The sequence below is a fragment of the Oryctolagus cuniculus genome, chromosome 10 (genome assembly GCF_051225735.1).
Source record: "Oryctolagus cuniculus isolate XC-2025 breed Fujian yellow rabbit chromosome 10, ASM5122573v1, whole genome shotgun sequence".
Classification (NCBI taxonomy): Eukaryota; Metazoa; Chordata; class Mammalia; order Lagomorpha; family Leporidae; genus Oryctolagus; species Oryctolagus cuniculus.
The window spans coordinates 88519191-88534631 of record NC_142876.1 but is presented as its reverse complement, the minus strand read 5'-3'; the positions used below and the strand labels follow the sequence as shown (position 1 = coordinate 88534631).

At 41.9% G+C, this 15441-nt stretch overlaps 1 protein-coding gene across 14 annotated transcripts in view; it reads right to left on the bottom strand.

Moving 5' to 3' along the window:
- Window positions 1-15441, bottom strand: part of CADPS (calcium dependent secretion activator) — a 519824-nt gene that overhangs the window by 262420 nt on the left and 241963 nt on the right. For all 14 annotated transcript variants that reach the window (XM_051851514.3, XM_051851515.3, XM_089305485.1 and 11 more), the window contains exons 4-5: window positions 13156-13236; window positions 1270-1503 (exon numbers count right to left, since the gene is read on the bottom strand). In XM_051851514.3, the coding sequence (XP_051707474.1) occupies window positions 1270-1503; window positions 13156-13236 (315 nt within the window). The remainder of the gene's footprint in view (window positions 1-1269; window positions 1504-13155; window positions 13237-15441) is intronic.

The window sequence follows — 15441 nt, the reverse complement described above, 5'->3', positions numbered from 1 at the left end:
TATTTCTGAGGGTTACCCATGTCTACTAGGGGACCATTTGTCTGAACTGCAGTGTGTGGTAAGTACGTATCATAGATTGTCTAACCATTCACCAGTGAATGGACATTTAGACTGTCCTAATTTTTAGCTATCAGAACAAACTCTGCTATAAATATTGGCAATCAACTCTTTGCAGGGGACAATGCTTTCATTTCTACTCTGCAGGTAGCTAGCAGTAGAGTTCCAGGATCATATCACAGTTTGATGTTTAACGTTTTGAGAAGATGCTAACCTATTTTTGCAAAATGGTTCTAACAATAGATATCCCTACTACCTAGAGACTCTGGTTGGGCAATTCTGGGTAGGGTCTAGGCATCTGTATACTGAACCAACTTACTGGGCAACTCTGATGTAGGTATCAGAATCACCCCATAGAGTATATATGAAGAACAAACGAATGAAGAGAAATTATGAGGAATTTATTAACATGTGGTGCATTCTGCCATAATAGTAGCCTGATAGTGTCCTTTATTTTTGAAAAAAATTTTTATTTATTCATTTTTCTTTATTTGAAAGACAGAATGAGAGATTGAGATCTTCCATCCACTGGTTCACTCTCCAAATGCCTACAATAGCTGAAGCTTGGCCAGGCCAAAGCTAAGGGCCAGGAACTCCAACCAGGTCTTCCATGTGGGTGGAAGGATCCCCAGTACTTAGGCCATCAGCTTCTGCCTCCCTAGTGCATTCAAAGGAAGCTGGATCGGAAGTGGAGGTGGGACTTGACCCAGGCACTCTAGACATGAGATGCATGGGCCCCAAGCAGAGGGTACTCTGCACCACAATGACTGCCCCAAGAGCGGGTTCTTGCTTTGATGTTCAGACAAGAGATTCTGTACTGCACAGCCATCAAGAATGATGATGGAAAGAAAAGTTACACTTAAACTTGAGTTAATGTTTGATTGCCCCTCTTACAACTGCAACAAAGTTTGCCAAAACCTGCAACTTTCGAAACTGCCTTACTACTTTACAAAAATCCTTGGATACTATGTAAGCCACAGAAAGGAATGAAAGATTAAATTTAGCAGATGATTTTTTTGAAGAGTATATTTTCCTAGAAAAATGTGGGCTCCTGGAGATGGGGCCTCACTTGCTGATTAGCTGAGCTATGCTTCCCAAGCTGCTATTTTAATAACTCCCCCTGGGGTGGAAGGTGGAAGAGAGGCTAACCACGGTATCACTCATGTCCTGCTTGCTGGGCCAGGCAACATCCAAGAGTTGAGGGCTTTTTACCTCCAAGGAGAAAGACAGCACGACGTCTGACTTGGAGAGCTGGTTCTCGCTCTCCTCGCCCATGTCAATGAGGGAGGCGTTGTGGCTGCGCTTTAGCTTCTGCAGTTTGAACTCCCCGCCTTTGGACACAGGCATGCTCTCCAGGTTGGCCATGAGCAGGTTGACGGACGACTTTAGCTCTTCGATGTACATGTTTTCCATTTCTTTGGATACAAACTTGGGAAATTTGCGTTCCTTAAGAAGAGAACAGAAAAGCATGAGCGGAAGAGTAACCAGAGACCTACACAGAAGATTTTCATACACAGCCCAGAGTCAGAATCACATCTACCACCAGACACTGTGGCACTGTGTCAGAAAAATGCTGTCTTGTGGAGGCACCTGCCTGCCTTCTTGTTAATTAGAATTTCCAACATGTGCATATACACACACACACACACACATATACACACACACATTCCTAAACAAAGAGTAAGAATCAAAGGTTTTCATTACAGTTCTAGAATTTTTCCAGTTTTCTCCAGCAAATTTGATTTGTGGAAAGAAAAATGGGGCGATATTTTGCAAATTTGATTTCAGTTCAAACTGTTTTTCTTTTTAGCAAACTGCAGTCAGTTGTGTTTTAGTTATGGAAACAGAAAGACACCCTATTTCTGGATATCTATAGTTTTTTTACATGAATAATTCAAAAGGGGCTCATTTGAGATGCTTCCAACTTAGCCTGTGGCTATTTCTGGGAAGAATAGTTACCGTTTTCAAGAAAAATGGAAAAAATTAATGAAGTGATAAAAATGTGATTAAAATTCTTTAGAAAAGACAGAGCAATTTATTTTAAGAATTGACCACTGCTTTTATTTCTTCCTTGCTTATGGATTCAGTTATAGTGGCAATGCTCTAGCCACACTACTTGTTTTTTCAAACCTCTATCTGCATGCCTTGAATATACTTTGCATTGATCACCTTATTAAATCATCATTTTTCACTTGGAACATTAACTTGTTTTCCAAGCCTCCCGTTATAACTGACAGAATGAGGAGCAATGCAAGTTGGTTTGACTTTTTCTTTCTTTTCAAGCAGCAGAAAACTCCAACAAAAACTGGTTTTAAATAACAAAAGGAATCCACTGGCATGGAAATGTCATGGGGTAGTCCACCTTCAGGTAAGGTTGGAACCAGATGTCAGATGATGTCAACACAGCTGAGTTTTTTCCTTCAAGATCTTGGTTTTGGTTCCTATGGGTTGGCTCCATGCTCAGACTGGCTTCCCTGCATGTCACAAAAATATTACTAAGGATCTCACAATATACTATCACACTATCTAAATGAAGAATGACTTTTCCTTTTTGAAATAGCCATGGAAGATAGAGTTCTTCATTCTAGAATTCTCATCCAATTCTGATGTAGGTTACTCCCCTGGATCAAGGTCTATGGCCAGTTACATTCTGAAGGTTATGTCCTTTGTCTTCCTTGCTGGGAAACTCCATCTAGACCACATGGAGCATGAATTAATTTGCCCATTGTGGGTGGCAAAACATAAGACTTCCAGACATGGGGAACCTGACCCAGTCAACCAATAGTTCTGTAAGTGGTACATCAAGCAGATTTGTTCCTCAAGCCATGGAACTGGGAGACATTGAGACTGCAATGAGATCGAAATGGGAGAGTGGAGATGAAGCAGCAAGATAATACAGTCTCAGGATTCATGGCCATTCTGGGCCCTGTCAAAGTGGAGTAAGATGCTTGACACAGAAAAGAGAGGGAAAAAAAACCCCAGAATATAGAGAGAGAAGGAGGAAAGGAGAGGAAAAAACAGGAGAGAGAAGTAGTCTGGAGTGGCAGAAAGGAGTTTTGACATTTATTAGCTTTCTAATTCCCTCGAGGTTTAGTGAATCTTCCTGGATATCATATCCTTGAGAATCTCTCATTTCCTTTCAAGTTACTTCTTCTATCCACGAGTTAGCCAGAGGGTGTTCCTTTGCTTGCTACCACATGAGCTTCATGCAAATGTAACTAGTGGTTTCTTTCTCAGAGCTCGGTGGTGCCTTTGCATGGTCAGTCTTCTTCCTACCTGGAGGCTGTCTTAAGCATCGCTCCCCTCTCCTCCTCCATACTTAAGCTTCAGAATTTCACTTCTGGAAGCTGAGCCTCTGTGTTATACTTGCTTGTAATACCTAGTTTACCTACTTGCTAACACTTACTGCAGCGGACTAAATATCTTCCCCTCCCCAACCTCCAGCCAAATGTTCAGATGCTCAAACCTCATCCTCATGGTGATGGTATTTGGAGATGCATCCTCTGGGAGGCAATTAGGTCACAAGGGCAGGGTCCTTATCAAAGAGACCCTAGAGCGCTCATTTGCTCCTCCCATCATGGGAAGATGTAGTGTAAAGAGTTCTGTCTTTGAACCAAGAATCGGGACCTCATCAGACACTGCTAGTGCCTTCATCTTGGACTTGCAGCCTTCACAACTGTGAGAAACAAATTCTGATAGTTTATAAGCCATCCATGGCATTCTGTTATAGCCACCCAGTGAACTAAGACCAAAAATTATGTATAATTAAGCAACTATGAGTTTTATTAACTTAGTGTCTGTCTTTCCTCTGGGCCATGAATCATACCAATCTTGATACTCCTGCTGGATTGTGGGCATCTAGCATAAATGTTTGGCATATAGTAAGTATTCAGTATATGTGAGCTGAGTTAATGGATTGATGGTATATCAAAATGTCCATATTAAATATCAATGTAGCTAAAAGTCAGCTGTGAGGAGGAGGTGGAAAGATGATGAATTAAGTTTTGCAAGAACACTGAGAATCTGCTTTTCCCTGTAAATGACTATGGGGGGGTGTCTGAAATCAGAGTCCTTGTTCCTTCTGAATTTCATTACATCCTCCTTTATGGTTGGGCCCAGCCCACTGCCTAGAGCTTTCTAAACACATTGTGGGCATCTATGAGAGTAAACGCAGCATGGATGCTTCTGAAAAAAAAAATGACAGGTTGATGATTCAACGCAAACAATCTAAAAAAGTCTTTTTGTCTTAAACTTCTGTATGGTGGGCTTGACTGTTTCCATCCTTGGATTCTAATCAGGCAACAGCTGTTAAGCTCAGAACTTGGGAATCTTTCATGTAAAAGGCCATGATGATGGGAGGGTCTGGCTGCCAGGCCATCATAACTTAGCAAACATCTACTCCCAAACACTGGGCCTTGTTCAGTGTCAGCACTGGGGGTATCATGATGCATGACTGACACATGTCTTCTCTGAGATGATCATGAGTGGGAGGAAGATCTATAAAGAAACCTCAAGGTAGATGCTGTGCAGAAGTGTGAGGGTACTTCAACAAGTTTGTGGAAAAATTGAATTAAAAGCCACATATTTTAGTGTTTTTGAAACTCACACATAGTTTTTTCATTACACCTATCCATCAATGTTTAAAGGCCTTGCATACATAAGACTGAATTCTTCCAAAGGAAGTCCAGGGTAGATTTCCAGAGGAGGTAGCCTTTGAGCGGATAAATAAAAGCATTTGCCACCAGTTTGAGATGGCTGAGACAAAGCCATTGTTCTTTTCTTCTCCCCAAGGGAACACGAGAGGCAACGATGGAAACAAGAAGGTCTACGTGTCTGGACACGATCACGAGGTACTTCCCTATCTCATTTGGAAAACAGCCCTTCTGCAGAGTGAAGGGAACAACAAGGTGGGTTGACTCATGATTCTGGGTAGTCCCTAGGCCACAAGAAAGAAGCCGAGAAGCAAATGTCATACATTTATAGAATCTGAAGGCCATAATTATTCTGTCCTATCTCTTTCCTCCTCATGTTGGGACCCAAACCTCAGTAAATCACATGGGACTTTCCAGTGAAACTGACTAAGTAGTATCTGATTTTATTGCCACTTGCTGGCTTTGCAGTTTTCAGGTGCATGGAGGGAAAAAAAAATCAGTATTTGTAAAATGGATTCTGCCTTGCTAATCAGCTCTGAGACTGCATCATAACTACAGTCCTTTTATCACGCCCCTGTTAGGAACTTATTTGAGGTGATTCAGAAGAAGACCCAGGGGCTATAGACAGTACCATTTTGGCCCAAACTTTATGCAGCACAATATTGGAAAAATCCAAAGAAGGATCCTTCCCCCTAGAATGTGGACAGTTTCTAATGACATCATTAAACCAGGGTCATAGAGCTGTCATCAGCAAGGGAAAACAAGGCCATTTGCCTGCTTTGACTACCGAAGCCTTGAAAAGAAATAGCACTGTCAATCTAGGCTGAGGTTCTTGAGTGGAGATTTCGGAGGCAGACTCATTACATACAAATTTAAAAGCTGCTGTTGTGCCAAAATAAGGAAAATGTTGTTGTCCATCTTTATGGCTACCTTTTCAAGCATAAAAGCAAATCAGCCTTGACAAAAGGATTGCTTATTCATATTGCTTTGTCAAAGACACAGCACACAGATAGACAGAGTTCTCCTAAGAAAATCTCTACTGGCCACTTATTTTTGTTTTGGGGTAATAATGTTTCCCAACAGGGACAATTCCTACCAGGGTTATTTATGTTCAGCCAGACTGAAGTATTTTTGGAACATCTTGGAAGATACCATTGGAAAGTTCTACACGTCCTTCAGCCATTGGCTTTTATTTTCTGATTCTGGATTTTTCATCCAGAAAAAGATGAATGAGGTGTGTATAAAAGCTGACAGTGCTACCTCCTTTCAATGAGAAATACCCTAGACTCCAAAATGACTCCAAATGACATGTGCTGGTAGGTGACAAGAAGGGATGTCACATAAGGATACTTGTAGACAAGGGAGATCAGGGAAAGTGTTGGACCTCTTTGACCCAACCTGTCAGACACTTCCAGATCTTCCGTCATGTGTCAGGTGGTATAGTGGCCAGTGAGGATAAGAGAGGAGAGATGACAGGATGGGGGGGCAGGCTAAAATGTGACCAACTAGATATCACGTGACACATGAAGAAACACAGGCAGCACAGAGCACAAACATGGCATTGAGGATCCTTGTCCAGTACACACTAGTGACACAGGCTTGACACTAATCCTGGGTGTGCCACTTACTAACTTCATGACTTTAGATGGATCTCTTCATCTGTCTGATGTCTGGTTTCTACATTTGAAATAAGATAATAAACCACACAGAACTACCATGAAGAGTAAGTGGTGGTAGTAAACACAAATGCCTTTTGACTACTGGTTCTCTGCGGGTGCAGAGAACACACCACACACACATACATACATACACACACACTCAAGAGATTATACGAGGACCACAACCACTATCATCACCAATACTACTAATGTGACAACTATAGCAAGGGTGAGCATGTCAGATGGCATTTACTGAGTGTTAACTATGGACTGGACACCCGTCTAAGTACTTCACATACTTGGCCTTGCTCAATCCTTCCAAGTTCACCGAGGCATATGCCAGAAGAAAATGAGGCCAAAAAGTTGAGGCAACAACTAGTAGAGTCGAATATGAAACCTACCAGATTCATTCCACAGCCCATGTTTTTAGCTAACACGTGACAGTGCAGAACGCCTGGGCCCTCAATGTCAAGAGAGTTGAGGTGACCCTATGGGGCCTCCCAGCTTGGCCCCCTATAGGCAGAACATCCTGGGAGAGTGATTGCTCAGCAGCAGCTTAGGGAGAGCTGACTCCTCCACAGTATTAGCCATTCATTCCATCATTACCCAATTCACGGTACTGTGTAGCCTGAAGTGCAGGGAGTGATGAGGAAGGGGCAGCCACGTTCAACCAGAGAAAGAAAATACGGGGAGTAATTTGTCAAAATCAGCCACACAGACAAAAGAAGGCATTTCTGGGCTTTGGCATTACAGTTCCCTAGATTACGTTCTTTACCCAACTCGATTTACTCGTTCAGCTTTAGGAACTGGGTGGACTTCTTTTCATTTCAAGGGGCTTCAGAGGACCTCTTTAGCTTTTAGGTTTGGCCTGGAACTTGCATATCCCTAGGTTCTTAGCTTGATGACAAAGGCCAGAGGCAGAGAGATGCTCCCTTTATACATTTTCTTTCAGGCAAAAATTGAATTAAATTCTTGCTATGTGCTTGGAAGGTTATGCTGTGTCACGACACAGGTAGGATAATAGTTTGTAAGCGGATAGAAGAGGATTCCACTACTATCCAATTCTTGACAAAGTGCAGAATACAACTATTCCAATGGGAAAATATTTGGATATTATTTCTCTTGGATGATTACAACAGGGCAAGGGTAATTTCACACCTACATGATAGCTTACAAAAGTGTTGTTTCACTCCCAGACTTCTGTCACTGATACCATAAGCTATATTATTTGCATTACATAGCTAGCTCAAGAATTTGGGAATTTTTGTCCAAAATGTAGCCAGAAGAACTGGGAAGTATCATAGTAGCACTAATGCCACCATCTGCCTATTTAAGCCCCAATGTCAACTTCTGATCAGACACATTAAATAACTTAGACTTAATTCCGGGGTGAAATTTAGGGACACTTTAATATCAACATGAGAGGATTTGGGGAAATGTTTGAACAGGGATTAAGAAGTCATTTCTACTAGATTAAAAAAAATGCATTCAGATCTCTTCTTCAGAGCCTTTAAGGCAGCGTGACTGATGTTCATAGTGAGGCCACCTCTGTCTAATATTCTTGTGCATTCTTGTCTCCCTCTGATGATCTGTAGGATGTTGGTGCAATTGAATTGACAGATGACAGTGCAGGGTTGTGACTAACAGAACACTGACTTGCTCTTGCCTCCTTATCTCCTAGGAAGATAGAACAAACTCATTGAGGTGTGTGGTGATGAGGACGCTTCTGGCAGGATCAGTGGGGTCACAACAACCTTTTTCCAGATTACAAAAACACAGAGTAGAAGGCATTCTGAAGTCAAGCAGCCAGTTTTGCCCATCATTGGGGTTTCTTTTGGGCTTCTGGATAAACTGAATGGAATGCACCACAAGTTTTAGTAGAAGAAAGGAATTAGTTTTCCAGAGAGAGAGGGAAGAGAGAAATAGGGTGGTAGCCCTGCCATGGAATAATTTCTTGCCTCTCCCCTGATAACTAAAAGAAATGGCATGAAAGTTGGAATTACAGGACTTAGCTTTCTGATTACTAGCTGAGCGAACTAGGGCATATCACTTAATGTACTTGATTTGCCTCCACTGAGGAACAATTACTGTACCTCCACTGAGGAACAATTACTGTACCTCCAAGGATTGTCTTTCACGGGTCTCAATGTGAGCCTGTGTCTGACACAGTTAAGAAAGTACTGTTAGGGAGAGATAGGGGAGATAGGGGAGATAGATAGATAGATAGATAGATAGTTAGTTAGTTAGATAGATAATTGGTGGGAATGAGGTAAGATGATAGCCTGGGTGAAAGGCGTATTGGATCCTCATGTTATGGTGATGAGGAAACTGAGGTTCTGCATTTGCTGCACTTGTGAAAGTGTTCCTTAACGGTAGCAAGCATAGTGATTAAGAGTTCATATTCTGTTCTTTGAATGACATTAGTCAAGTCCTCTGATATCTGCATTTGCCTCCTTGTTTATGAAATTGGGGTAATGATAGCACCTCTCTCATAAAAGGGGTGCAGCATTCAATAGATTATCAAATGCCAAATGGTTCGAAGTGAGTGTGGCACAAAGTAAATGGTATGTAAATGATAGCTATCAGTGCTGGGTATATCTGAGGTATTTCCCAATTCATAATGACCATTCCATGCATAGCCATGCCTCTTGCCACTCTCACCCAAATGATGCATCACCAGCATCTGTGTGTTCAACTATACTCTCACTCGTACCCCACAGTAGATTGGTTGAATGCACCAGGATTTGGCTCTTGAACCCAATTGGGCCGATCAGAGGCCAGATTCTTGGAATTCAGAACTTGAGGGATGAGGAGAGAAAACAGGGAAGAGAAACAGAAAGATCTGAGAGGGAGACTGCTTGGCTTAATAATTCTCTATTTGGCCAAAGCAAAAACACAGAGCACTGTGGGGCAGCCATGCATCCTCCCGGAGAAGCAAAGAAAGCTGGCTTGCAGCAAAAGAAAGGGCAACACCCATGACACAGAGATGAGAGATGGAGAAAAATTCCTGGCCTCTTTGTGGGCCTTGGTTTGAGTTCTTTCTTGGGTTCTGGCTCTTCTATGCCTTCATCCCTAGAAACACCTCCTTATTCCCCACTTTTTTTTTTTTACATAAGCATCGTTAAGTGGGTGCCTCTCACTTGCAATCAGAAGTGCTTAGACCATCTTTCAACTCAGGGAACAGAGTGAATTCTATGTGATGGGTGACATCTACATCCAAGAACTTGTGGTTATGATATTTACAGGAGATGACGTTCAGCCATATGGGTTGAATTGCACATCCTCACTAAAATTCACTGAGATGCTGGAAATAGAAAAATCAGGGCATGCTAAAAGAAGATAAGCAGAGGTGCTTTGTTTCAATATCTCTTCATGAAATAGATCATATCTGAGACCTTGAGATCTAATTTTTGGTGAATGAGATACTTTGCCATTTTCCTCAGTTTAGCCAAAGGGAGAATTTATTTTTCTTGGAATCCATTAAGCCAAGAGAAAAGTAGTTACATTGCAGAAGATGAAGAAATACACTGAAGTGGTTGTTTAGCCTAGTGGGTGAGCCACCCATGTCCCACATCAGGGTATCTGGGTTTGATTCCTGGCTCTGGCTCCTGACTCCAGCTTCCTACCAATGCAGACTCTTGTGTAGTGATCATGGCTCAAGTAGGTGGTCAGTGCTACCCATGTGGGAAACCTTTATGAGTTCCTAGGTCCTGGCTTTGGCCCAGGCCAGTTCTGGCTATTGTAGGCATTTGGGAAGTGAACTAGTGGCTGGGAGCTCTCTATCTGTCTCTGACTCTCAGATAAATGAATGAATGACCACAATCATATCTTAATATTTTGAGAACTCCTTGCCTCAGATTATTCTCTGTCTCTATTTTTTCTCTGTGTGTTGGTTTTATTCTTTCATCTTTTCCTTACATGGAAGAACTGAAAATGGCTGCTGAAATCTCTTTACCACTAAAAGACACAGTAATTCTGGCCTATAGTACATGGGTCTCAGAGAATGGTCTCACTGGTTTAATATGAATCAAGTGTGTATTTCTGAATCAATTGCTATGGCCATACCAGGCAGGGAATTTTTATTAATTCTCCTAGGTTGAAGAGCTCACTCTACAACCAACTTGCTGTCGCAAGGGTACATCTGGCATAAGTGAGCATTGCAGAAGAACAAACAATGGGATATAGCGGTGAGCAGGTTGTCTCTGAAACCCTCAATACTCTTATTGCTTGGGGGACCATCTGTATGTTCTTAAATTCTTCTCCATCCTCTGTAAATAACAACTAATATTCACTTTACTTTTCTATTTCATTAAGTAAGCAAGTTCGGTTCTATGTTATTAATAATCTCCTACTTAGCATCAGAATACTTGGTGGTGTGGGCTGGGAGAGACTTCTTTGATCTGCTGTTCAGAGATGAGCATCTTGGCTCACTATGTTTCTATGCTCATTGTTTATCCATGGCCTTTTAAAAATTACAATTGGTCTAACACTACTCTCTTATCCCGCTAAACTCCAAACTAAACAAAACAACTAAACCAAAGGTACCATGGGCTTGATTTTCAAGTGTGTGTGGGAATGAACCAAATGACCTTCATTTCGTGGATAAGACACTGATAGGAGACAGTGAGTTTACAGGAGAAGTCTGAAGCCTTACTGATATTTACCTCCACATTCAGTTAGATTCTAAAACATAATAGCCTCCTACACTACCTGTAGCCACATCCATAACTGCATCCCATTTTTAGCCATCAGACTGACTTCACCACAAATTTTAAAGGTGCCCAAAGAAGACACAAGATATTTTGGTAAAACCACATGAGCACAGAAAGAAGGATGCTCTGGCTTCTTGGACTGGTTTCTTGTCCAGCTGAATTCCTTATGCATGTCTTAGTCCTAAGACACTTCTCCCTACAAAGTCAATGTTTGCTCCTTAAGCTCTACTCCATGCCCATCGTCCATGTCACTTCTTAGAACGCCACCATCACAAGCATCCATGGCTTGTGGCTGTAGCCACAAGCAGAAGAATTCTTCTTTTAGCCAGGAGAAGCTGGTTGGTATTGAAAAGTGTGATATTTTGTTTTCATAGATTGTGTGGTATTAGGGATGATTTTAAACTATATCATCAGGGTGTGTGGTTAGCCTGGTGGTTAAGATGTCAGCATACCATATTCCACCTCCTGACTCCAGCTTCCTGCCTGTGTGGACCCTGGGAGACACTGGAGATGGCTCACTTACTTGGGTCCCTACCACCCTGTGAGACACTTTGATTGAGTTTCTGGCTGCTGGTTTTGGCTCTGGTCCAGTGTTCTCCCTTTCTCTTTGCTCCAGATAATAAGTAAACAAACAAACAAAATTAAAAAATCTATTAAACTCTTATTTTGATTGCTGACTTTCTAAGGGTCCTTTAAATTTTGAGCATGAGGTAAGCACCTCAGCCTAATACTAGTCCTGACATTTAACAGACTTGAGCGGCACCTTGCTGATGCTTATCACTCAAAGCCTGGACTTCCTCATGTCTAAAATGAGACTGATAACTAAAGTGGCCTTGGAGGGCTGTTCTGAGGATTGACTGAGCTAACATTTTAGCATGCTTGATATAGAGTCAGTGTCCAAAATATACACCTAGAATTGCCACTATTAATAATAATATGAATGATAGCAACAGCACTAACAGTAGCTACCACTTGGCTATAGTCATCAACAACAATGATCCCCATCCTTTAGAATTTCTCTCTCCTTGGATACTGAGACATGCAAATAAATGCTCACCATTCAACGAAGTGCCATAGTGAAATTCCAGATCAGTATGGTATGAGCAGAGAGGTGAGAAGGACACACTGCTAAGCTCTCAGAGAAGGTGTTTATGCTAGCCACTGAAGCCTCAGTAGGTCAATTTGATAGGCAGAGAAGGGCAGAAAGGTCATTTAAGGTTGAGATACAAGTGAGGAGACAGACTCTGAGCCTGGAGAGCACCTGCTATCCAGACAACGTCTCCAGATGGGGACGTCCCCATGGGAAAGTTGTTAGAGGAGAAGCTAATAAGGAAAGGTATGGTTTGCTGATGAAGAGCCTTGAACGCCATTCTAAAGAACTTATTTGGGGGCAGTGAGGGAATCTCCTGGAGAATTTTGAGGCTCTGTTTTGACAAGTTCACATGTGAGTTTTGGAACAGCAGCTGTGTGAAGGATTGACAGGAGAGGTGGGAGGGGCGGAGCCAGGGACAGCATTTAGCATCCAGATGAAGGAAGACCATGAAGGGCTAGAGGAAAGCGTGAGCAGTGGGATTGGAAAGCAGTCAAGAAATCTCCAGTGCACACTGAGGAGGCAGAATCAGCAACACTGGGTGGCTTAGAGTGTTGTAGGGAAGGAAGAAGAAACTAACAATGGGGAATACCCTTCCACTATAGCAACGTAAAATAGAATACAGGAAGAAGGGCAGGGTGGGTGTTTGTATGGGGTGGGAGGAAGGAGATAAGGAGCAGATTCTGAATGCATTCCACTTGAAATGCCTGGACAGTGTCCTAGCATAAATGTCCAATAGACAGTTGGAAATGAGAGTCAGGCTCTCAGAATAGAGGTGAAAGCCTTTGTCTGGGTGTTCATTGGAGCATAATGAATACAGGTGATACCTCTAGAGAGCTGGCCTCTGAGGACCCAGTTAGGGTGACCATCCTTATATTCCCTCCTCTTTGCTTCTCAGCTTAGTTTCTGAAGGCCCTAGATAAACACTGTGCTTCCAGGGTGGGGCTCTGGCCTGGCCCCCAGCAATCATCCTCACAATGTCTTACCTTGGCTATTTGGTCTGCCATTTGGAGACGTCCATCCAGCTCTCGTCTAATCTGGGCAGCTTGCTCATCCGGATTGTCCAACTGCACAAAAGCACAAAGGTATTAAAAACATGGAGACTTTCAGTTTGGGTCAAAGAGTCAACAAATTTCTGACTTTTCATATTACACCCTCCCCAACTCTGTGCACCTACTTCACTCTATTTTACAAATGTTCTTGTAACCAAAAATTCCAAATGGAGTGAGATTCAGTTAAATTCTTCAAGGCAGAACATGACAGGGTAAGCAGTTACTAACAGGGACATTGGAATAACCTTGAACAATAGTCATCAATCACGTCCAAACTGCTAAGCAATACTATTTCTAACACATGCTCAAGGCAACACCTCTGTTTTGGCCCAATAAAGAAAGTGCTTACATAGCAGATGTACAAAGAACGTGGTAGTGATATAATTTTTAGAAGTGTAGGGAGTAGACATAGTGCATACGCATGGCACTTCCCAACTGCTGTCCCACTGTAGGAACGTGGCAGATTAATGAGTCATTGTACTCCTTCTCAATGAGCCCTAAGATCTTCTCAATCATCTTTACCAGATGCCATTTCCCTGTCAGCTGCGTTGGTATTTAAGGTGAAATCTATCCTTGCCTTTCAGGATGATGACAGCCACTCAGACATAAAGATTAGAACATTCAAGTATAAATATACCTGGAAAATTCTCTAACTTCTCTGATTTCATTTTTCCCCATCTATAGAATGAAGAGATCAGTTAGGTAATATTCCTATTTTTCACATATTTCTATGAAACTATGAAAGAGATTGGTAAATATCTCTGCAAAGTATCATCAAATTAAAACTTCAGGCATGGAAGACCATAAGATCCTTCTTGCAATGAATTAAGTCATCCACCGCACTGTGAAAACAACCATAGACAGCAAAAGAATCAAAGTCACTGTGTTCCAATTAAAGTGTATCTACAAAAGGTGGCAGGATTCCTAGTCTATGAATTGAAGTTCTCTATTTCCAAGTAAGCTTTGCTTGAGCCTTCAAACTCTAACGGAATCTTATTTTTTCAGGAAGTTATGATTTATTTTATTCATATAAAATTTTAATAAGAAACAGTGGCATTCAAGTAGGACAGGCATTATTTTTCTTTGGTGATTATTGTAACAAAAAGCTGCTTGAGAAACACGTGTTTCTAAGTTCCATTCTTCTAAAAGTCATTTTTAAAAGCTCCACGCTTACCAAAACAACACAAAAAAGAAGAAATAACAATGGTAGTTAACTGTGCTATGAAATGGTAATTTCTGGTATGACGCAAATAATCATCCCGGACAATTGATGGCCATACTATTGAAGTGTCAATATTAGTGTTTCGTTTATTTTCCAGAACTCAGAGAGATCCTTATGACTTGAGGCTGTGCCCTTTGTATTCCACTACTCAATTCAAGAGGCAACGGGTTACTTCATCTTCTCCTTCCGCTGTTTGGAAGAGAGGAACTACTTCCTGGTCGTGAAAGTGGGATTTCCAACACACAGCTGCAGGCAGCTTCTGAGGCAGCAGTGTGTCCCTGAGAGATGACGTTTGAGACTCCCCAAGACAGTTTCCAGGAAACATCACCAAACGTTCAGATAGGTTGGGGAAAGGTTGTGTCAGAATGCATGTCTCTGGGAAGTCCTGTAGAAAGGACACTTGTTGGATGTTGGTCAACTCAACTATTTTATATTTGTACTTTTGTTTGCATATTGCACACAAAGAACACCAGTTGGAAAATCTGTTCTAAATTAAAGGGTTAATACATAAGTCATACCACTAGTCAGTGTCCATTCTGATCACTGCTTACTAACAGATGCAAGTGGGAAACACAGGGCCCACAGCGTTGTTTTTAAGCTACAAAGAACAGCTTTCTTTTTATTTCTGTGGTAAGACCAGGAGTTCTTCAAATCCAGGTGCAAACACAGCTGGGCCACTCAGAAACACCTTATTCAAAATACATGTGCAAACCAAACACCCTGCTGCTTCCGTGAGCAGCAGCAAAATGATTCAGTTAGGGGCTGATGCTGAAAATTCTGCCAGAGATAGGCTGGTTACAACAGTGGAAACTGGAAAGGGAAAAAGTCCAACAGAGCCAACTCCCCGACTTCCTGTCCTGATCCTTCCCCTTGACCATCACCCCAAAAACTCGAAGCTTCTCATAGTCTGGTGAGATCTGATCTTGCAAAACGTAACCGCAATCACCGAAAATGTCGACAATGGAGATGAACAGGCAAGGTCTAAACTGAGTTTTAAT